Source organism: Arvicola amphibius, chromosome 5 (assembly GCF_903992535.2).
Source record: "Arvicola amphibius chromosome 5, mArvAmp1.2, whole genome shotgun sequence".
Classification (NCBI taxonomy): domain Eukaryota; kingdom Metazoa; phylum Chordata; class Mammalia; order Rodentia; family Cricetidae; genus Arvicola; species Arvicola amphibius.
The window spans coordinates 62,521,748-62,545,525 of NC_052051.1; the positions used below are offsets into that span (position 1 = coordinate 62,521,748).

General features: G+C 38.7%; 1 protein-coding gene across 1 annotated transcript in view; it reads left to right on the forward strand.

Annotated features, from left to right (window-relative positions):
- Positions 1 to 23,778, forward strand: part of Ryr3 (ryanodine receptor 3) — a 429,760-nt gene that overhangs the window by 58,130 nt on the left and 347,852 nt on the right. The window contains exon 6 of the mRNA XM_038331390.2: positions 1,146 to 1,265. Coding sequence (XP_038187318.2) covers positions 1,146 to 1,265 — 120 coding nt within the window. The remainder of the gene's footprint in view (positions 1 to 1,145; positions 1,266 to 23,778) is intronic.

The following is a 23,778-nucleotide window of genomic DNA, read 5'->3' on the forward strand; positions in this document are numbered from 1 at the left end:
TTTCTCCCACCATTCAGTTTAGTCTTCCCTGCCTAGCTCTGTTCTACCCTACCAGGCCAAGCCAGTTTCTTTATTCATTAACCAATAAAAGCAAGACATAGACAGAAGGACCTCCAACACCACTACTCTCTACTGGCTTCTAGATTGGCTATACCTAAAAATCTTTCTGACATTGAAAATCCAAACTGAAGAGAAAAATATGGGAGAGAGACCTTAACTGCCAGATGGAAGAGCAGAGATGGAAGATGGGAAAGGAAAATGTTTCGACCAGAGGAAGAGTTCTGCATGAAATGTTATATTATTGTCAATGGAGGCATGCATCCATTCTGCAACCATTGGCAAGAAGAGTGCCATATTTAATCTCTGGAATTTCAGGAGGGTTCCTTTGGTGAATGCTATCTATGGGGAAGTCCTGCTTGAGAATCCAGACACGTTTTTCTGCTTGGATTTCAACTCCTCTTTCCTGTTTGATCTGCAGACTTCTGTCAACCTTCTTTTCCTATAAAATTTATTTTCTGTGTAAAATTCACTTTCTGTGGCCTTCGCCATCTTTAATTTCCCTTCTTCAGCATGTGAACTTGATTTATTCACTCCCTATTAACCATACATGCTACCTCTCCCACAACCCAAGATGAACTTTCTCTCCACTCATCTTGCCCACTCTGATTACTTCTGTATTTTCTGTTCCCTTCAACCACATCCTAACTGTGCCCTCACTTTTGAAAAGATGTTTTTGACTTATTTTTAAATTCACTCAGATTGTGAAGTTTTATCTTCATATAGATCGTACATGCCAGAAGTGAAGTGCATGATATATATGTGTGTGTGTATGTATATATGTGTTTTTATAACTCCTATTTTATATATATATATATATGTGTGTGTGTGTGTGTGTGTGTGTGTGTCTATTACATGATCAGGTTAAGTATCTTTTATCTAATCAACATGCTTAGTACCAGAAGTATTTTTGATTTCAATTGTTTTTTTAACATATGATTTAACATATCATATCTTGGAGAATAGATCCAAACTTAAGCATGCACTTTAACTAATTATATGTAAATGTTACACAGGAATGGGATGACGTATTCCAGGTGGGCAGAAGGCTGCCCCCACCCCTCACATTCTGTCTTTTCTCCTGGCAGGAGGATGAAGTGGTACTCCAGTGCATAGCAAACATCCACAAGGAGCAGCGGAAGTTCTGCCTGGCAGCTGAGGGACTTGGGAATCGCCTGTGCTTCTTGGAACCCACCTCAGAAGCCAAGGTGAGATCAAGGGCCTGACCCATACCTTCTCCTGCTGGCTTCCCATGTAATCATCTAGGGTAAGCATTTCTTGGAGAGGGTGACAAAGGAGAAATGTGAGATGATGCACTTGTTTTTCCAAGGGTAAGATCAGATTTAAAATATGCCTCCATCAGCCCAGGAAGCGCTGACATCAGATCCCAGAGCTGATAAAAAAAAAAAAATAAGAGAGGGGAGGTGTGTTTATCTGTCAGAGTTCTCTAGAACCAGAGAAACCTGGAGCTGCCAGTGTTGCCTGGGTTGGGGATCTCTTGGTGCTTCTAGGTTGCTGTCTTTGATGTTGTTAATTCTTGGAAATCTGGGTCCCTGTTCTGTACTCTGAGCTGTCATTTTGTAGCTGCAGGGACTCTCGGCTGTTTGAGCCTGTGGTTTACAGTTAGCACAGTTTTGATTCGATTGAGATTGTTGCAGCTGCCTGCTGTGACCCAACAGTAGTGAGGGCCATTTGCTCTGATACCTTTCCTGCATGGAGACATGTAATCTCATGTCTATTGAGCTGAGCTTTCCCCGCAACATGTCCCAGCCGTGCCTGTATGCTCAGGATTCTGAAAACACGTTTCAGTCTTGTCAAAACCTGTATGGTCAGAGGTCTCCAGAACAATAAAGCGAGAAGCTCAGATAGATGGGTGAGGAGTTAGAGATTAGCTTAGAGAAATCGTTCACAGTCTATGGAACTCTGGGGTCTAGTGAGCCTCCAGGCTGTAGCAGCAGAGGCTCTTCTCTGGGAAGCCTCAGGGGCAGTGAGTGAGGCATAGCCAATGACCTTAAGTTAAAGTTAACTGACTATAGATGTTCGTTCCAGCTAGAAAATGACCACGCCACTTGATTAGATGGGTCAGGGAGTAAAGGTTCCTGTCACTAGACCTGACAAACCGAGTTCAGTTCCCAGGACTCATATGATGAGAAGGACAGAACCAGTTCCTGCAAATCGTTCTCTGATGTCATTCATGAGTCCCTTGCCTCAACACAGAAAAATAAAAGTAAAAAATATTTTTGATTAAATGACTATACTCTGAGCTAGCCAAGTCAACATGCAACCTGTTATTATATCTCCTAAGGTCAGTTTTTCTTACAGGACCTATTTTTAATTTTTAAAAAAAATGGTTTGCCCACCTACAAGGTTGTCACTTTTCACATGGACATATGCAACACAGGCACACTTTAAAACCAAATTCTGGAAGACCGGGGACACAGGATTAATGTGAACAGAGCTCCTTTTTCACATCAGTGCTCTGCCAGCTCCACGTGTTGGTTGCTGTTTTCTGAGGATAGACATTGGCCAGCATTTACAGGGCAGAGTCCTGTTAAGATAAATGGCAGAAAAAAAGAGGTAAAGGGGATGTTCATCTTTTCAAAGTTCTTCAACTTGATTTCCCTGAGACTTTCTCACATTTGCCTATGTTCTTAGAAAGAGATTTTTTTATTCCCACTAGTTGGAAATAATGTGAAGATTATCAGAATAGAAGCCAAGATAATAATTGTCAATCATTAGCTTGTCATGTGATCACAGACCAATGCAGTTTTATTTTTCTTTCTTTTAAATCGGATGCAGTGTGGTGTGGCACCAAGAGTGTTGATGAGTGACGGAGCAATTCTTCCACTGTGTGTGGTGGGGCGTGTGACAGTGATTCTGCAAACAGGCTGTGATGGGGATATAGAGTTTGAATCCTGTCTCCACCACTCACTAGCCAGACCAATCTGATCTCTCTGAGTTGAGTTTTCTCATAGTTTACTAGGAGTTTCACTGTCAATTACCTTATATGATGGTCTCAAGAAGAAATGGTTTAGTACTTGTTCAGTACCTCATTCTTACACTCTCTACTATAATAACACAGTCATTGTTATTATGACTTCATATTCAATAAGATGCTTAATTGGAAGTAAGTGTCTTATCCTATAGCATGAGAATAGCTACAATTCAGAGGAACCACAGAAATTCAAGAGCAACAATATGCACAAACCATGCAGTACTTAACTCACTGAACAGTAGCTGGAGTTGAAAACAATGCCAAGAATAGCATTTGTATTAGTTTTCTTTTCTGTTGCTACAACAAATACTAGGACAGAAAGCAATTGTGGAAGAGTTTGTTTTGGCTTAAGGCTCCAGAGTGGGGAGAGCCTGTCATAGTGGGGATGCATGCAGCCAACAGCTGGCATGGCAGCAGGAGTGGGAAGCTGAGCGGTCACATCTTCAGTCATAAACACAAAGCAGAGCACTAACTAGCGCCAAGGCAAAGCTATCGACTCTCAACAGCTGCCCCAGCAATGTCCTTCATCTAGCACGGCTCCACCTTCTAAAGGCTCCTCAACCTCCGCAAAGAGCTCCACCAGGATCAGCTCTGAACCAAGGGTTAAACATGAGGGTTAGGGTACATTTCACCTCAGCATTGTTGCCCCCTTTGGAAGCACAAAGCCTGATTTTGTGTGGCAGAAAGATTGTGGATTAGTCGCTGGACTTATAAAATCAATTAAAGCCTTAGACTAAAATTTAATTATGAATTTTCATAATTCACTGCTTCTGTACATGTGATGATATTTAAAATAGTCAAACCTAAGTCAGATAAGTGGGGAAAACCACATTTTGTGACCTAAGAATGCTTGTATCCTACGGATAGAAAACTGACAAGATCACTCATTAATGCATTTGGAGGTAAGAAAACACCCCCCCTAGCTCCCATGTGACTAAATGATTATTCTTATCTTAAGTTCATTCTATATTTGAGATAATGATTGAAGAATCGTCGAGATATGCATACTATGCATACCTCTCCTGTCAAAACTCTTCTCCAGCTCGTCCCTGCCATATGTTCATCTGGACTCACAGTGCATGCTTTATGTATTTGTCTTTAATAGTTCAACCGCTTATCAAATGTCAAGTAATCTTCACAGGTGTTTTTAGATCATATATGTGGTTTTATTGGTTTAGCTTCCTAGAATAATTATTCAGGCTCAGAATTCACAGTGTCTAGGGGCATGAATAATGACTAGGAACAGTTTTCCTACGAGGACGCCTCACCTGTTACAGTGACATTTCCACTATCATTGTGTGTCTTATGTATGTAGCATGAGGGAATATGAGGGAAATACTCACTGAGTTTTTCTGGGTGGGGAGAAACAGGGCAAGTTCATGGAAAAGAGAGAGTGGACATTCAGAATTTCCTACCACCATTCTGGAGAGCAACCTGAGAGATGACCCCATTTTCTAGGAACTTCATTCTGTCCTGAAATCAAATATGAATATGTACACCTTTCTGTCCACCTCTCCATCTTCTTTTCACTCAATTGGCCCTCTTATTCCCTGCCACCTCGTTTCCCAAACACTTCTGCTGTTTTAAAGTTCTTGGAAGATAATGTAGGTCATGCAGCGAGGTGAGAGGCTGTGCTCCCCAAAATGGCACTGAGCACGACATGCAGACATCAAACACAATTCTCATCTGCCACCTACGAGTCAGCCAGGGCCCTTGAGGATTGCTAGCCCAGGATATTTTGAGCCAGTTGACACTCAGAGGGATAAAACTGAGATGAACTCCGGGGGAAAGAAACACTTCAGAGAGAGAACTGAGATCGGCTATTCAAAAGATAGTCTCAGTGTGTGAGTTCTGAAAGATGAGAGAACTTGTGGAAGCAAAGAGTGAGAGGGTAGGAAAAGAAGGAACAAAAGCGTGAGACTCTCAGCACATGATGCAGATGTGAGACTCACCTAACATCCAGGAGAGCTTTCGTGGCTGATGCCTGCATGCCATTGCTGTGATGGGCTCCAAATCTGCTGGTTTTGACAGATAGAAGCATAGCCACTTAGCTGCCTTTTCAAATAAGCACAGTCCCAGGAATTAAAGGGAACTTGCTTGTAGGGATGACTCAGAACCATAAGCAGAAACCAGGAAAAAAAAGAGAAGGAAATGTTCATTTTCATTTTCTCAATAATAGCAAATGTTTTATTTACCGTGATTTTAAAGTAAAGTTTGCTTTCTTTGGCACTAGGATTTTAGTGATTTTTTTCCTAATCCTTCATGTCATATTGTATCAGTTTGGTTCCATAGGGCTCTTGAGGAATAATTTTTGATACTACTTAACATTCAATCTTCTAAGACACTTTGACTCTTTTCTCAGAAGGACATAGGACCAGAATCGCGGCCTGCCATCTTGGAAGAGTCAGTCGCTACTCTTCTGTAGATACCCTTGTAGCAGGGATAGCATAACCCACCCCGGGTGACAGTTCAGGATGCAAGAGAGGAAGTTTATGGCAGGAGAGAGTGGTTTAAAGCCTGATCCATCAAAGGAGCCAATATATCTTGTAGCAACTCCACACACATAATGGACACGGCTAGCAAGAGTCCCTACACCTGAGAAATTACAAAGATAGGGCCTCCCGTAAGATCTTGATCATCGTCACAGTCCAGATGCAGTCTGTCGATTGGGATCACTTCCATAAAAGGAGTTTCCCTGGCACATCAGTTTTATCGGATTGCCGCAGGAACATAACTAGAGGTGACCTCAGGGTTAAATGAATGAGAATAGATTCCCCACAGTAATTCACTGGCAACAATTATACAAATACTCTCCTCTTTTCAGATTTGTCTAGACTCTTAATTTCTTTTCTCCAATACCTTTCCAGCCACCTGCTCCAAGATCCTACAAGCCTTAATAAAATACTATCAAAAAGGGAACCTTTGTTCCAAATGTGGGAACCTTTATTTTAGTGATTTTTTTGTTAGAAAATTAAAATTAGTGGTATTAAAGTAATTTAACAATGCACTCTCAGAATTCAATAGCATGTCTCTTGATAGCTTGGGCTTTTGATATATAAAAGAGAGCTTCCACTTGCTTGGTAGACGAGTATTCATTACCTCACTGACTACAATGAATTTAAATGAAAGCTTACCATTAGCATCTAAGTTTTCAATAAAAAATGTTGATAATTTTGATTATTGGTATTGTTTTTACTTCTTGTTTATGGAGGTATAAATAGAACAGAACAGAATGGAACAGAACAAAACAGAAGAGAATGCAGTCATTCCTGGAAAGTTGAATATACTCAAGACCCAAAAACCAAGCTGTTGGGCAGAGAGTATTATGTAGATGATGCAAACTAAGATACAATGCTCAGCCAAAGTTAACATTGTTTTCCGTCACTTTACTAATCATTAGCTTTGAAAGATATTTTCTTTTTACTGCTAAGAAATAAATTTTGAAAAATCTGTAGTCAGAGGTGCAGCCTGGAGCTGTATACTGTCTTTGAATTATTACTTATGTTTCTCTAATATTCTCAGTGGCCCTAAGAGTTTATGAAACATTAAATGAGTATATGTATTTTCATAAAACTCCCTTGTCATGTAATCTTAAGCGCCTCATGAGTGGAGATTTTGATTTTTTCTAATAGTAATCAGGCATCCTGTGCAGAAATGATCCCACTTACTGAAGTGATGTCAACTGCTTAATCTTTATAACTCTGCTAATCATTGTTCCACCAAAGGAAAAGCAAGTATATGAATTTAAATGGAGTTCAGTGACTTCCTAAAGATTATTCATCCTAAATTTCTAAATTTAAATCATTGTCTAATTTCTATAGTATTAAAAAATAAAGAGTATCAAGACCCAAGTTACCTAAAAATAAAGAAGAACCTGCATTGCTGTTTATTGTAGATAGATTTCAAGAATACCTGGGCATTACTCCATACCCCCTCCTACAGCCATTCTACATTTGCCCTATGAATTTCTGGCATTCCAAAGTTAGAAACATGTATGTTCGCTCAATAAAGAATTTAATATGCAAAGACTGTGGAAAAGCACATGAAACAATGTTAAAATTTTTTATTGATAACTTTTTCAGTGCAAATGAAATGGTGGTGTGTTTTCTTTAAGTGAAGCCTATAGAGGGAAGTAAGGAAAATGTTAGGTGTCTCTCTATTAGGATACAGACATAGACATGGTGAGGTGTGCATGTGGATGTGGGTGAGGGGGAGTTCCAAACATCTACCAAATTGAGTTATCTAGTTCACTTGTTCTGTCGTCTGTTTTCCACCATAGAGATAACTGGACTTCCATGTTTATTGCTGTACTCTTTGAGATCACAAAGAAATGGAACTAGTTCAGATGGCTATCAGCTGATGGGAGAATAAAGAAAATGTGCTACTTATACACAATAGAATTTTATCCTTCAATGAGGAAAGTTGAAGCTGTGACATCTCTAGGAAAAAAAGAGATTATGTTAAGTCCTTTAAAAAAACAAATATAGAGCTCAATAAAAATTAATAAAAAATATCTTATAAAAAAGACAAATATCATCATATTTCTTTCATATAGGCTCTCTAAATAGGGAAATTTACAGATACAGACGCCATTAGCGTTATTTAACTTAGCCATTCTGACAGGTATATGATGGTATCATCTCAGTGACATTTTGATTTGAATGTTCCTGATAGCTAAGGATGTTGAACAATTCTTTAAGTGTATTATGGCCATTTGAGATTCTTTTTGCTGAGAATTCTCTGTTCAAATCTGTACCACCTTTTTTAAAAAAATTGAATTATTTGGTATTTTGATGTCTAGCTTCTTGAGTTCTTTGTGTATTTTGGAGATCAACCCTCTCTCAGATGAGAGGTTAGTGAAGATTTTTTCCTATATTGTAGGCAGCTGTTTTGTCTTATTGACAGTGTCCTTTGCCTTATAGAAGTTTTTCAGTTTCAGGAGGTACTAATATCTATGTTAGTGTCTGTGATACTAATGTTATATTCAGGAAGTTGTCTCTTGCGCCAATGTGTTCAGGGATACTTCCCACTTTCTCTTCTGTCAGGTTCAATGTAACTGGGTTTATGTTGAGGTCTTTGATCCACTTGAACTTGAGTTTTGTGCAGGGCAATAGATATGGATCTATTTGCATTCTTTTATATGTTGCAATCCAATTATTCCAGCACCATTTGTTGAAGATGCTTTCTTTTATTCTATTGTATATTTTTTACTTCTTTGTCAAAAATCAGGTGTTAATAGGTGTGTAGATTTATGTTAGGGTCTTTGATTCAATTCCATTAATCCGTGTGTCTGTTTTTATGCTAATACAAACCTATTTTTATTATTATAACTTTATAGTAGAGCTTGAAATCAGGGATAGTGATACCTCTGAAAATTCCTTTATTGTACAGAACTGTTTTGGCTATCCTGGGTTTTTTGTTTTTTCATATCAATGTGGGTATTGTTTTTTCAAGATCTGTGAAGAATTGTATTGGGATTTTGATGCATATTGCATTAAATCTGTAGATTGCTTTTAGTAAGATTGCCATTTTTACTGTGTTAATCCTACCTATCCAAGATCATGGGAGTCTTTTCATTTTCTGGTATTGTTGTATAATGCTTTTATTATGTTTTGGTATGTTCCTTGTATCCCTGATCTCTCCAAGTCCTTTATCATAAAGGGGTGTTGGGTTTTGTCAAAGGCATTTTCAACATTCACTGAGATGATCATGTGGGGTTTTTCTTCTCAGTTAGTTTATATGGTGGATTACATTGACAAATTTTTGTATGTTGAACTATTCCTGCATCTCTGGGATGAAGCCTACTTGATCATGGTGGATGATTTTTTTTTACGTGTTCTTGGATTTGGTTTGCCAGTATTTTGCTGAGTATTTTTCATCAATATTTATGAAGGAGATTGGTCTGTAAGTATCTTTCTTTGTTGCATCTTTGTATGGTTTGTGTAATCAGGGTAACTGTAGCCTCATAAAAAGAATTTGCCCATGTTCCTTCTGTTCCTATTATGTGGAACAATCTGAGTAGTATTGGTATTCCAAGAGTTGGTTCTTTAACAAAATCAACAGGGTAGACAACCCTTTATCCAAACAACCCAAAAGGCAGTGAATTTACCAAATCAATTTACCAAAATCAGAAATGAAAAAGGAGAAATAACATCAGATACTGAGGAAATGCAGAAAATCATTAGGACATTCTTCAAAGCCTGTACTCCACAAAACTGGAAAATATAAAAGAAATGGACAGTTTTCTGGAGAGATACCACTTACCAAAATTAAATGAAGACCAGATAATTTAAATAGACCTATAATCCCTAAGGAAATAGAAACAGTCATTACAAGTCTCCCAAGCAAACAAGCAAAAATATCTTAAGACCAGATGATTTCAGCACAGAATTCTACCAGAATTTCAAAGAAAAGACATTTTTAAAGAGCAAAATGAATTGGTGGGTTATGGGTTGTAATTGAAATTGTTTCCTCATCCCAGTGTACTCAGAAAACTTATTATGTAGATGTTTAATCGTCACATTTTATTAGGACTCATTTTAGCTCAATATATTGTCTGTTTTGGTGACTATCCCATGGGCACTTCTATATTCTGAAGCTGTTAGACAAAGTGTCCTTTGAATGCCAAGTTGACTCACCCTTTGTTTAAGAAATGGCATATCAATACTGAATTTGATCATCTTGTTCTTAAATTACTGCAAAGCACTGTGAAAACCTCAATTAGTGATTTGTCTCCCTTCAGAAGTTATGTCTCTTTTATTATAGCCATTAGAATTCATATATATATGGAATTTTTGCATATTTATTGGTAAATTAATCATTTTCTTACCAAATAGTCATATTTATCCTTGGTCGTTTAGTACTTTGATTGAAATCAATATAGTTAAAAGCATTTTTTTCTTACAATTAGCATTTTTCATTTTCCCTTACTTTGTTTCCACCATGCTTCTGTCTTTATGTGATAGTATTTAAAATGTATCCTTATAAACAGTCTTGCTTCTCATTTAAAAAAATCTCTATTGTTTTAATAGCATGTCAGTCCATTTACATTTATTGTAATAAGCAGAGCTCCCGTGCTTTCTGTATCAGAGTGTTAGGATTGCAGGTGTATGATACCTTCTTAGTTCTATATCTTTATGCATAAGTTTTGAGTAGTTCTTTTAAGAACTAAACTATAAATCCTTAATTAGTCATAGTCTCCCTTCTGTCCATACTGCACCCTCTGAAAAAAAGTCCTTTGAGCTGTTGCGAGTTATGTTAATACCACATGTGATAAGATGTCATATCCTATATTCTTATTATAGACAGTTGTCTTTTAAAGAAGCAATAAAAGAGAGAAAGAGTATTGACATCAGCATAATTACATTTTCAGTGCTTTTCATTCTTTTCTCTGGGTCTAGACTTCTATTTGGCAACATATTCCTTGAGTTTGAAGGAATCCTTCTGTATTTCTCGTGCTGCAGTTGGCTGAAAACAAAGTCGCCCACATTGTGTTCCACTGAAAAGCTCTTTATTTTGTCCTTACTTTTAAGGGCTGTTTTCTGGGGATATAAAGTCCTGGCTTCACTTTATTTTCTTCCAGTGCTTTATAGATGATCGTTCATGGCCCTCTGTCCTCTGCTGCTCCTGACGAGAAGTTTGCTGTCATTTTTAATACCATTCTTCTATGTCTAATAAGTCTTGTTCTCGAGAAGATTTCACTATCTTTCTTTATCTTTGATTTTTTTTTCCTTTAGCAATTTGAAAGATGTGTTTGAGGATGGCTTTCACTGGATTTATCCTACTTGATGTTTTCTGAATTTCCTGGTTTTCTTGGTGGTTTTATTTCATCGGTTTTGGAACTAGCGGACCATTTTGGCTTTGAATACTTTATCTTATACTCATACCCCCTCATTCTGAAATCAGTAACTTACAAGTCAGGTTGTTGTATTTGTGTTTCACACTCATTGTCCATCTGTTAATCCTTTACCTATTTTAACTTATGCTTTAGTCTGAATATTTCCTATTGGCTTATTTTATGTTTCTTAGTTGTCTTCTCATTTATTTAGTTGTAAATATTATACCTTTAAGAAATTTTTCTTTTAGATAATCTTATTTAAAATTAAAGGTTTTTGATAATTACTTTATTTTATGTGTCTGTTTTTTTTTTCCCTGCAAGGCCAAAAGAAGGCATCAGATCCCCTGGAACTGGAGTTACAGATGGTTGTGAGCCACTTTGTGGGTGCTGGGAATCAAACCCAGGACCTCTGGAAGATCTGTCAGTTCTCTTCATTGCTGATCCATCACTCTACCCCTCATTTTAAAATGTTATTTTAAAGTTCTGCATGTGCTCCTGAGATTTGTCATTCATTTACCATTTCCAATTTACTCTTAAAATAATTATTTAAAGCTTTGAATACTAGTTTAATAACTCTTTCTGATGTTTGCCTAATTTTTCTCATCTCTCATTCAGTGCTGTCTCTGTCTCTGTCTGTCTGTCTCTCTCTCTCTCTCTCTCTCTCTCTGTCTCTCTTTCTCAAAAACAGTTTACCATGTAGTACAGGCTGACCTCATACTTTACTGCTTTCCACTTCCCATGCTTTCTATTTCTTTTAGTCTTTTTAAAAATTACTGTACTCTGGATATTGTAGTTTTGTAATTACTCTGCTTTATATTATCTTCCCCATGAAGATTATGTCTTGTTTTAAAAGACAGTTAAATTATTGATGGATATCCTACTTAATCTTGTACTGCCTTGGTGTATTTTAATTTTTCTTTTATACTCCTTAGACTGGGAATATAATTTTTCTGAATTTTAATAAAAATACAATAATGTTTTTTAAAACCCCTCTAAAGAGCAAAACTTAAAGAACAAATTTTGACACCCTAGAGCTGGGTATCTGCATGAGCCTGGGCTCAGACTTAACATTCCAGCTATTTTTTCCTTTGCATACTTACAATATGAACCTGTACTAATGGCCAAATCCTTGAGGGTAGTCTGTGGTGGTTCTATCTTATCTGGAATTCTCTCTCCACTTTCCAGTCATTCTGGCAATACCATATTTAAGCCTTTGACCTCATAACACCTCTTATACAGATCTGTACCTTTGTGAGAAAGTGTAAGTCCATACGGACGTCTCCTGGCTACCTTTTATGTAGAAAGAGATGTGTTCCCTCCAGCTGTGGTTGTCGCCAGCACCTTTGAAGAGTTCATTTCAAATGCTCATCCAGAGTGTGATACTGTTATTGGAATTATATTAGTAATTCTCCACCATGGCCTGAGGCCCAGAACCCCACCAGTGTTCACAGCTCTTTGACGATGTTGAGTAAAAAATCTTACTGTGAAGAAGGAATTTTCACAAGTGTGTTTCTAGGCATTGAGGCAAGAGACTCTAGAAGAGGAGCAGGATGTCAAGGAAGAGAGTGAGAGCCAGTAGGTGGTACTATTAGCAATGAGATTAAATTGAGTATAGCTTTAACATGAACAAAAGAAAGGAGAGGAGGTGAGGACACAGACAAAGAAAGCAAGAGTGGATGGTAACTGTGAATTAGAACTTACTGTGGAGGAAGAAAACCTTGTGGGAAAGGAGATGAACAGAAGGACACGAAGCAGTATTCAGATTTCTTTATGGAACACTTACAGTTGTGAAGGACTCAGGTAATAAAATCAAGTATGAATCTATACTGAGAGGGTCTGGCTTCTTGTAGGTGTCATGCCGTGTTGTGAGATATGAAATACTAGAACGAAATTAGGCTAGACAAGGAAATGATGGTAGAGCATTCACAGGGTCTTTTAAGATACCAAGAGAGAGTTTTCACAGGCGTGACAGTTGGAAAGAGAGTGCCCCCCATAGGCTCATGTGTTTGAAAACAGTTGGTTGTCCTGTTTAGGGAAGTGACAGAACCTTTAAGATGTAGAGAGTTCCTGGACTAAGTATGTCAGTGAAGGCGGGCTTTAAGGGTTTATTGCCTCAGCTCAGTTCTCTTGTGTGTTAATGAAATGTGATCCACCAGCTTCTTGGCAAATGGAGTGATGAGGAAGCCTGCTGACCTCCAGTGGGGGAAGAGGGAGCAGAAAGTGGAGATGAGATTGGAGGGTGAGAACACCAGACAAAGGGGAAATTGGGAGATGAAAAGTGACACAGCAAAGGGACTCAGTGGCAGCAATTGTCCAGGGTATAATATACTAGAGTATAATCTTCATGGCTTAATGGTGCCAGATTGGAGGATGATGGACCCAGTGCTGGAACACAGAAGATGGAAGCTTGGCCATCATCCTGTTAGATACATATTCCCTTTCCTCGGATGCCAAAATGCCTGTTGAAAGCTTTACTGTCCAAGACAGTGATGAGCAGAATGGCTGGGCATGTGTATCATCACATGTCAGTGGTCTGGCTCCAAGATGGCGTGCTGTGGCGCCACTGTGCCTCTCTGCATGGCACCAGAACTACGTTAGATTGTTGTTCAAATTGGTCCAGAGACTATTATGTTATCTTGTAGACAGGATTGAGAGAAAAAAATATGTTTATCTGTCCCTCTGTGGACTCATCAACAAATGATTGGGGTAGGATCCTGACTGCTCAAATTCTGAAGGCAGAGGTCCGCATTCCAATTCTTTCTCCCTGAGCAGTTGCGCTGCTTTCTTCCAGCAGTTTCTCTATAACTTTTACACTCGCGTTCGTTGTCTGATCTACTATTTCTAACAGACAAGAAGCGGAGAGAAACAGATGTCAATAGCAACAGCACGGATGTCAGTGGCGATTCATGTTGAGTGTATTAATGAACTTGTCATTTGGTGGATCCATAGTTAAAGAGGGAACAGGAAAAAGGCATCCTTTTTAAGTCTGAGATCTCTTCTCATCTATCTTGTCCTCCTCCCTGCCTGAGTTATTAATGCTGTCGCGATGACTTACCTGCTAGAGGCAATGCCGCCCCTTTATATTTAAAAGTAATCTGTCCCTTAGCGAAGGAAATCTCCTGGAAGAATTTATTCAGTGTGTAAAGTAGCACCATGGATCTGCTGTTCATTCGTCATCTGCTTGTTCCCAGCAGGCAAATGGCCCCAGGTGACTTATGACTAGGAATTATTCACACCCAGGCACCTCTCGGCTCAGTTCCTTGCTCTTCATACCAATCACTGCTATTTTGGTCTCGATTAGCAGTATTATTTTCTTTCATTATCAACTTGAGAACTTACTAATTAGTTCACGAAGAGGTACCTCTTTTCTGTGATTAGAAAAGTCTTTTTTTTTCAAGTTGCTTCTTTTACACAGAAAAAATGAGGTGTTGCATTTGTTTTAGACTTTAAAAATCAAAGCCTGTTCTACCAAAAAAAAAAATGAAAATAAAATTGAAATCATGCTTGTGACCTTCTGAAGCTAAATGCTTACTCATAAATTTATAAATCACACTGTATTTGCAGAGAAAACTAGACATTGATTCAAAAAGGTACCTGACTTTCCTTTCTCCATCTTGTAAAACTATTATGCAAGAGAAGCTCTCCGGCCAGAGCATCAACCTGTCACAGTGAGGACTGTTTCATAACGGAAGTGTTTAAAGTGTTTTCGGATGTTAAGATTTATGGACATTAAGATTGCCAGTCTTATTTCTCCTTTTCATGACGTGTGCATCCACTCACTAACGTTTTCGTTCTTAAATAATGGCCCAAGCAAGTGTTATGGACTGAGACCTTGTTCAACATTCTCACATAATATCTTTTTTTTTTCTCATCTCTCTGACATGTAGGGAATAGGTGATTTTAAATAGTTCAAAACCACTCTAGGGAAACCATGAGTGTTTTCTCACCTGAATTGTATCCAGGGATGACCACAGAGTATTCCTAGTGTGGACATCCCAGGATTTGCTGCTTTTTTCATGAAGATATTTCATATCATCTTTCTTCCTTTTCATATAAATTCCACTAAGCTTTGCCCAAAGTCTTTAAAAGCATGAGAACAATTGGTACACAGAGCCATTGCAAGCAGCTCTCAAACAGCTGGATTTCTTTTTCAGTTAAGGCACGGCTAGAAAAATTAAGAAACCTCTGACCTAATGAGCCATTTTTAATAGAGTACTTTCATCAGGATTTTTGACCAGAGCCCTACTTTTGTACTTGACTGTGTGTGTGTGTGTGTGTGTGTGTGTGTGTGTGTGTGTGTATACACATCCTAAGACATTTTTCTTCAAAATAGAATGATATTTCATCTCTTTGGGGGTGGACCAGCTCTACTTTTGCCTGAGTACAGTGGGTGGAATAAGTAATCACTGCTCCACCTTTGCAGCCCCTAGAGCATCACCTTCTGACTTTAAATTTGAGTTATTGCCCTAAGAATCTGTGGCACCTATCTGTGCTCAAAAACTTTCATTTCTTTTACTTAAAGATGCAGACGGTACCTCAAATGTGTGCAAGAAAGCTTCCTATTGCCCTTCCACAAAAACCTTAGTTCTAATACCTGGAGTACTTTTTGTGAAAACTAAGGCTCAAATATGAGGATTTGTTGTTTTTGTATGTCACTGAAGGTGGGTTTTAAGGGTTTATTGCCTCAGCTCAGTTCTCTCTCTGTCTCTCTGTCTCTCTCTGTCTCTCTCTCTGTCTCTGTCTCTGTCTCTCTCTCTCTCTCTGATTCTCTCTCTTTTTCGGCTTCTTGTGTGTTAATTAAATGTGATCCACCAGCTTCTTGCCAAATGGAGTGATGAGGAAGCCTGCTGACCTCAAGTGGAGAAGAGGGAGCAGGGAGTAGGGATGCGATTGGAGAGTGAGAACACCAGGCAAAGGGGAATTGGGGAGAGGAAAGGCAACACAGCAAAGGGAATCAGAAGTTGCTGCTCTTCAAAGTTGAATCAGAATATGTTATTGCCATCCCATCCCTATGCTTGGAACTAGAAATCTGATTATACAATTTTTAGAACATATTATGTATGTGGTCCTCAGATCATACTTTGAGAATCAGTGGCAGCTCAATTTTCAGTTGCTGACTTTCATGTACCTATATCCTTATTGGTATTCTACTGCCAATGACAAAGTAACAAGTTAGCTTAAGCATGCAATATAGTTTAAAAAATGAAGCAAAGCACTGATGTGGACTCAACTAACACCATATTTAAGCTTACAGCCTGCCTTAGAAAGCAATTGTACTGAACAAATTTCTTTCCCCAAGTATACAAGTTTAATGGGAAATTAGATATGCCTTTCACCTTCCATCTTGTTCCCTGAAAATATACAGACAGCCCCATGGAAAGCAACTCACTAATTTGAAGCATTTATCTTCATAAGACCTGACAGACTGTCCTTAGGTCGTCATGAGCAAGGACTTTCCTTCTTGAGATGTGGTGCAGTCTCCTCTGGCTGTTGATATGTTCATTCTCTCTGCCGCTGTTGCCAAATTAAGCGTTTCAGGTTGAGAGTACCTTGTTATCCAAGAGGAGAAAATAAAATCCACAGTCAGTGATGTGGTACCCTTTCTCTATGCCCACTGTTGATAGGAAACATTGGGTTTCTGAGTTAGACACTTAGCAGAGAGGAACAAAGAAACTGAAGATTAAAACTCAGTCATGCACACTTGGGTGACTGGGCCGAAGCAACAGTTGACACAATTTTTCCATCCAAATTCTGAGTTAGATTCAAGTAGGAAGAGGATGAATCTTCTATAATTTTCCTTGTATTTATCAGTGCTGACTCTTTCCCTGGGTGTAAGAGGAGCCCGTTCATTGGTTCCCCAGCCTCTCAGACCTGAAATAATCACACAGAAATTATGTTATTTGCATTACTATTTGGCCAATAGCTTAAGCGTATTTCTGGATAACTCTTATATCTTAGATAAACTCATTTCTATTAATCTGTGTGTTTGTTCTGGAGGCTAAATGGCGTATTACTGACTCCACCTACTTTCTCCCAGCATTCAGTTTAGTTCCCCCCCCCCCCCACACACACACCTAGCTTTATTCTGCCCTATCACAGGCCAAATCAGCTTCTTTATTCATTAACCAATAAAAGTAACAAATCTGCAGAAGGACTTCCCACACCACCTAGGTGATAGGAATCAGTGACCACCTAATGCGGCTTTGGAGAAAAGTGGACCCTACTAAATTTCACAGTTTAGCATTGTTAGTTTTTCTATCCTTCACACTTAGAACTTTTCTGTTAAAAAGGAGAGCACTAAAAGCAGTATTGCCCAAGGATGTGATGGGTCTGTCCATTACCATTCTACTCAACCAGAGCTTATTGATAAGTGAATACATTAGTGTGTGTGTGTGTGTGTGTGTCTAATACACTAGTATTCACTTAGTAATATATACATTTGTATATACTGATCTATGGAAGCATATTATATATTCACTCTTCAATAATTTCATAGATGCATATATTTTGATCATATCCAACCACCGCTACCCCATTTCAACTCTTCTCTGATCCTCCAAACATATCTCTCTACCAATTTCATGTTTTTATTAAAAAAAAAAAAACACCGAGTTCAATTAGTATTGCCTATTTGTAGATGGATGTGGCACCATTAACTAGAATCTGAACAACCACCAGGAATCACAGTATTGAAGAAAAGTCACCCCCCCACACACACACCCAAGGAGTCATCAAATGTCAATAGTTCCTCAACGATGAGTTTCCTCCTCATGTTTCCTCCCCCATCCATCCATGAATTGGGCTTGGCTTGATCTTGTACAGACTTATGCGGGTACCACAGCTGCATAGGCCCTTCTATTAGCAGAAGACTTTTGTTCATAGTTGTCCACTGACTTCTGGCTCTGAAAAACTTTCTGGCACCTCTTCCGTGATAGTTCTCTAAACCTTGTGAGGGGAGCAGGGAAAGGAATATAGATGTCACTTAAATGACTCCATAGTCACTCGTTCTCTGTAATCTCTCTGTTCAAATTCCTTTTTAAAAATTATACTTTAGTGCACTTATAAATAATTAGCCTTCCAGATAAATTTTCCCAACTTTCTCTGTGTCACTTGCCCTTCTCCCACCTCTCTTCTTCCTCATCAGAACTGGCCCTTCCTCACTTCCTGCAGCCACTGTCTGGCAGTGCTAACTCTGCACCACAGCTGGATATCAAAGGTCTGTGATGAGTGCTGCGAAAATGTGAATATCTGGAACTGACGGTTTTCCTGCGACATTAGGAGGTTGTTGAGGAGCAGCTGAGTTATCTGTGGAAAGATAACAGAACTTTTTCTATCTTTGAGGAAAAAAAATATTTACAAAACTTATCTTCACAAAGGCATTGGAACATTGTGAATTTTATGAATATCTGCTCAGGTTTCTTGCCAACTTCTCAAAGGCCAGAATTCAGTTTGTAGTCATATGCTTATTTCCCTAAAAACAAAAATACCACGTAGGGGGTGAAAATTAAAAAGTATGCCTAACTTGGAATTTTGGTTCATTTTAAGAGTAGGGAAAAGGAATTGGGGAGAAAATCCTAACATCGAGAAGCCAAGCATTTGTTCTTGCCTTTAGTTGACCCAAACTTTGTGTCCACTTCTGACCTACATCTGTGAGCTTCATGGACCCAGCACAGCAGTTAGAGGCAGGCCTAGCACTGAGAGTGCTCTCTGAGCTAAACAATGAACATTATCTTGAAGCAAGACTTTGCTTCTCCCCTCTTCGTTTAGCTTTGCTCTATCTATGTCCCCGTGGTTGCTAGTTTTTATTATCCCAATCCCACCACTCTGTACCCCACCTTCCTTCCTGGTGAATGCTCAGACCCCCTATCATAGACCTATCTTTTATTGGATACTCTGCCTTTCTTCCATACTAATTTTTGCTATTTGGATGGTCAAGCTCTTCAGAATAACACCTTCAGCATGTCTCATTCCAGCATCAGCTGAAAGCTGGAAAGCAGGGTTGTCAGGTTCCTTTTAGGCATCTAGGGTACCTGCTGTAGAATCTGTGTTATCCAAGGGTGTAAGTCTCAGTTTTACACCTTACATATTCTATATTCATTTGTACATTTTTATATATTTTAAAGCCACAGGAAAAGTTGGTGCTTTCTGATGGGATCTCTGCACATCAGCTGTAGTTATTACGGCTGCTCGTCGGTATGGCTTGCCTCTCTCAGTGCCACAAGTTTCAAGTTGCCGTCTATTGGCATCTTAGTTGTTTAACATGCCAGCCATGTACTGCCAGGCAGAAAGAAAAAGTTGGCTCAATAAAGAACCAAATCAACCATCCAACCTGTCACTTATGCTTTTCCCAGCAGGCATTTTAGAAACCAGCTGCCCAGCATTTTTTTTCTTTTTCCTTGGCTCTCTCCCCCTCTTTCTTATTTTTAAGAACATGAGGTTTGCAGCGTTGATTTCCACAGACTCTTGACAACACTGTCCCTAACTGCCAGAAATAATGGGTGTTTGACAGGTTGCAGGTTTCCAGGCTACCTCTGTGTTCCTTCTAACTGCGACCTTGTTAGAGAAGACCTCTCCTTACAGGGTTAGGGCTTTGATAAGTGAATTGATTTAAAGAAGGCTCTAGATTGAGCATCAGTATCTCAGGGACCTGCTTTTGCTTATTTGGTCCTGTTGTTCTTCAGTATCTCTTGAATAGGAGACTCACTTCACAGTCATGTGACTGACTTTATCAATGTGTCTTCTGGAGAAAGGTCCCCCAAATATGGAATGTATCACTCTCCCCTGGGGTTTTTTTAGCAACCCTGCCTCTGCATTAGTATATCCAAAGCAAGATAATATTTACATTAGTTTTTATTTAAAAATCTCTGGACATTTCCAAGCGGAACTGATATCGCAAACATCACCCTCACCCAAGTTTGTAAATATTTTCTCTGGAAGAGGCTGGACTTCCATAGCTCTGTCAACCAGCATGGTTCAAACAGCTTGAATGTCAGAGCATGGTTAAAGACACCAATATGGGTGACTTTCCCTCTACTATCTTGTTAGATTTGTTTTTCCTCTGCAAGATTTTTGTGGGAATTTATTTTCCCTGACCTGGCATTTGATAGTGTTCTCTTTCCCTTGAATATAATTACCATATTCCAGCCCTTTCTTCTGAATGTTCTCTCTTGGGTTAGAGTGAACTCATGCCGGTGCAGTATTTGCCAACTGCACTTGGTGTATGTGGCAGGAAATTCTTCAACTTCAAGTCTCACTTGGTGTCATGATTCTCCCGAGAGCTCATTCCCTCTGGAGTCTGGCTTTTGCTGACAGCATTGCACTCCTGGGACAGGCTCCACAGCCTTCAAAAGGAGACTTCTTTACTTCTTTTTGATTTCTTCCTGGTTATTAAACCATTCTTCTAGCTGTGAGTTTAAATGTTATGTGCATTTAGATGTGACAGAAATGGCCATGTTAAAAACTTAGAATCCAACTTTTTTGAATAGTATATACACATACATGTAAACATATATGTGTGTGTGCATATATATTTTGAAAGACCCATTATCTTTTACCATAGCTAAGTATTTTAATAATTTAAGGTTTGTACATTTTAACTTTATTTCAAGATTATAGGTCCTAATGGAAACAGGGAAAGTCTCCTCCCTAGAATTGCTCTAAATCAGAATGCAACAGGCTTAGCATTTACAAGATCAACTCTGTGGCTCTTGGAGCAGATAGAAAGCTTACCTAGTTAACTGACTTCATATTTTAGAACTTCACAAAACCTGGCATCATCTTACCTACCAGGAATTTTCTAAAGCTTTAAGCAGACTTGAACTTCAGTCTGCAGCTTTTATGTTTCCAGTCACCATTATATAGTGGACAAGTCTTTCTGAGAAAATTTAAAAAAAATTAATATGGAATTCTGAACTTCTTTTTAAAGCATGAGATTTAGGAGAGGAAAGGCCCAGTGAGATTAGAAATTCATTTTCTCCTCTGAGATACTGATTCAAAATGAGTTGGAAAGTTGGGTTTGAAATTCAAGATATAAATGACACAATAGAATGGTGGGGGGAGGGGAATAGTTTATGATAAACTAACATTTTATGAATAACTGTTAGACAGAAGCTCCTTTTTAAGGTCTCCAAGACAAAAATTTAAGGAAATGAAAGCCTTAACTTTACCCAAATTGATCAGTCCACATGGTGTACCCATTTGAAATACAACCCTGTGCCAAATTTAAAAAGGCAATTATTACAAGTTAATAAAAATTTAAGCTCTTTATGAAGATGAAACTTTTTAACTACTCTGATTAGATCTCTATATATTATAATCACAGAGAGAGGGGTGGATGTGGGAAATCAAACTGTTACACCATACCTCACAAATTTATATCATTAAATAGCAACTAAGCATATAAAATTTACAAAAAAGGGTTAAATATTCCTTCCAGCAATGTGATATAGAGGAAGCCTTTCAACCTTCTCAGTTTCTTCATGTATAAAATATCTCAGTCTCATCTCCCAAAGGTTTTGAGGTAAGAGTTAAATATGACAATACTTAAAGGACATTTAGTTCATCGTCTGAGACAAGCTATATAGATAGGTACATTGAAACAGAATTGCATTGATTGATTGTGGATACCCTGACAGATAATACATATAGATGGATAGATTACATACACACACACACATATATATATATGTATATATACATATATATTTGCTTACCTGTATATATGTTATCAAATTCCTCTGGATCTCAACCGACCTACTTCTAATATGGTTATAAAACAATTAACCTTCTTTTTTGTTTGTTTGTTTTTTTCAGAAATCCAAAGGCTAAGCAAAAGCTTTGGCTTTAGATATTTACAATATGGACCTTACAAGCTATACAACTTTTAGGGGTAACGGAATTAGATTTGAAAAGTGCTTAAGTGTATAAATATTTAAGTGAAATCTGGTTGGTGTAGAATGTGGGTGTTTGGTTGATAACTGGTTCTGGTTTTGAATTATAAGCACAGTACAAATAATTATACCTTATCAATAATTGATTGGAAGCTCATAACGAGCTCATGTCTCCTGTAGGTGGAAGAGATAATGTCTGTATGCTCAGAGCTCCTGAATACAAACGATGCGCCCATCCAAGCATGTTCCGATGCTGTCCTACGAGATAGCAGTCTTTTCCAAATTCACTCCAGTCTTTATGGGTCTAGCTGACTTAGCATATTTTTTTAAAAGGAGAGAATGATTTTCGATGCAAAAGAGCTTGGAGAATATTCTTCTTCATGTCTTTGAGTAGTGCTACATGGAGCCATCTTGGTGACATGGATATCCCCTGTTGAGACAGTGCAGTGAATGGAATACACAAAATATGTATAGAAGCTAGGATACTAGGGACTGAGGCCAGCGTTGCACTAGCAGACAGTGCCCCTCGAGAATGAGACTTCCTTTGCTTCACAATCTAAAATATAAGACAAATGCCAGCTATATTTGTTCCTTGACTAGGCCATCTCAAACAGCACAATAGAGTAAAGGGGGGGGGGGAAGGGGATAGATTCATCAGTTTTTCATTCTTGTTGCAAAATATCTGAGGCTGGGGCTTTATAAAGAGAAGAAGCTTATTTGGTTCATAGCTTGGAAAACTGAAAGCCTGAGATTGGTATTTGCATTTATTTGGCTCTGGTAAAGGTCTAAGTGCGGCGGTGTTGTGGCAAGAGTAAAACGAGAGAGATCATACAGTGAAATGGGGCCGATATTAAGAAAAAGTCAGTCTTTCTCTTTAGAGCAACCCACGCTTATGGGAACTGACATTCCATGAGAACCATATTAACTTCTTCCTAGAACAGAGTCTTCAGTGACCCTAACCACTCCTTGACTGAGTCTTCATCTCTTAACAGTCCTTTAACTTGGAAACTCCTATTTCAATTAATGATATTTTTAAACAGAAAAAAATATACAAAATGCAGAAAGTAAAAAGAGCACTCACCTTAACCACTTATTAAACAAAAATTTGAATTCTTTCTATGTACAAGACGTTTTTCTTGGATATTTGTTTTGTTTTTACTTTAATTTTTTATTTATTTTACATATTAACCACAGTTCCCTTCTCTCCTCTCCTCCCCTCTACTTCCCCACCTCCTCTACAACCCATGCCCCATCAGCTCCTCAGAGAGGGTAAGGCCTCCCATAAGAAATCAACAAAGCCTGGCACATTAAGCTGGGTCGGGATCAAGTTCCTCTCCTCTGCATCAGTCTGATCACGGTATTCTACCATCTGCAACGGGGTCCAAAAAGCCAGTTCATGCATCAGGGATAGATCCTGGTCCCACTGACAGGAGTCCCTCAAATAGACCAAGCCACACAACTGTCAGCCACACGCAGAGGGCCTGGTTCAGTCCCACGCAGGCTCCCTAGTTGTGGTCTGGAGTTCATAAATTACCATGAGATGAGTCCAGCTATCTCTGTGGATATCCCAGTGGATTTCCCAGTCATGATCTTGATCCCCCGCCCCTTGCTCATATAATCCCTCCTCCCTCTTTTCCACTGGACTCCTGGAGCTCAGAGCTCAGCCTCGTGCTTGGTTGTGGATCTCTGCATCAGTTTTCATCAGTTACTGGATGAAGGTTCTAAGAAGCATCTTTTTCACTTCTGACCAAGTTCCTACTTGGGTTACTTTCTTAATCACAACATCCCTGAAAGGGTTCACACCAGTCTTCATATACTACACTTCTTAACATATTTGTGTGTGTGTGTGTCTTTGTGTATGTGTGTGTCTTTGTGTATTGATCTTGTTTATAAAATATCATGCTGCACAGGAAAAGCTTCTTCAAATAGGTTACAGTTTCACTATAAGATAGAAACCATGTCTTACTTTGCTTCTTTGTTCAAACAGTAGCTAGTACAAC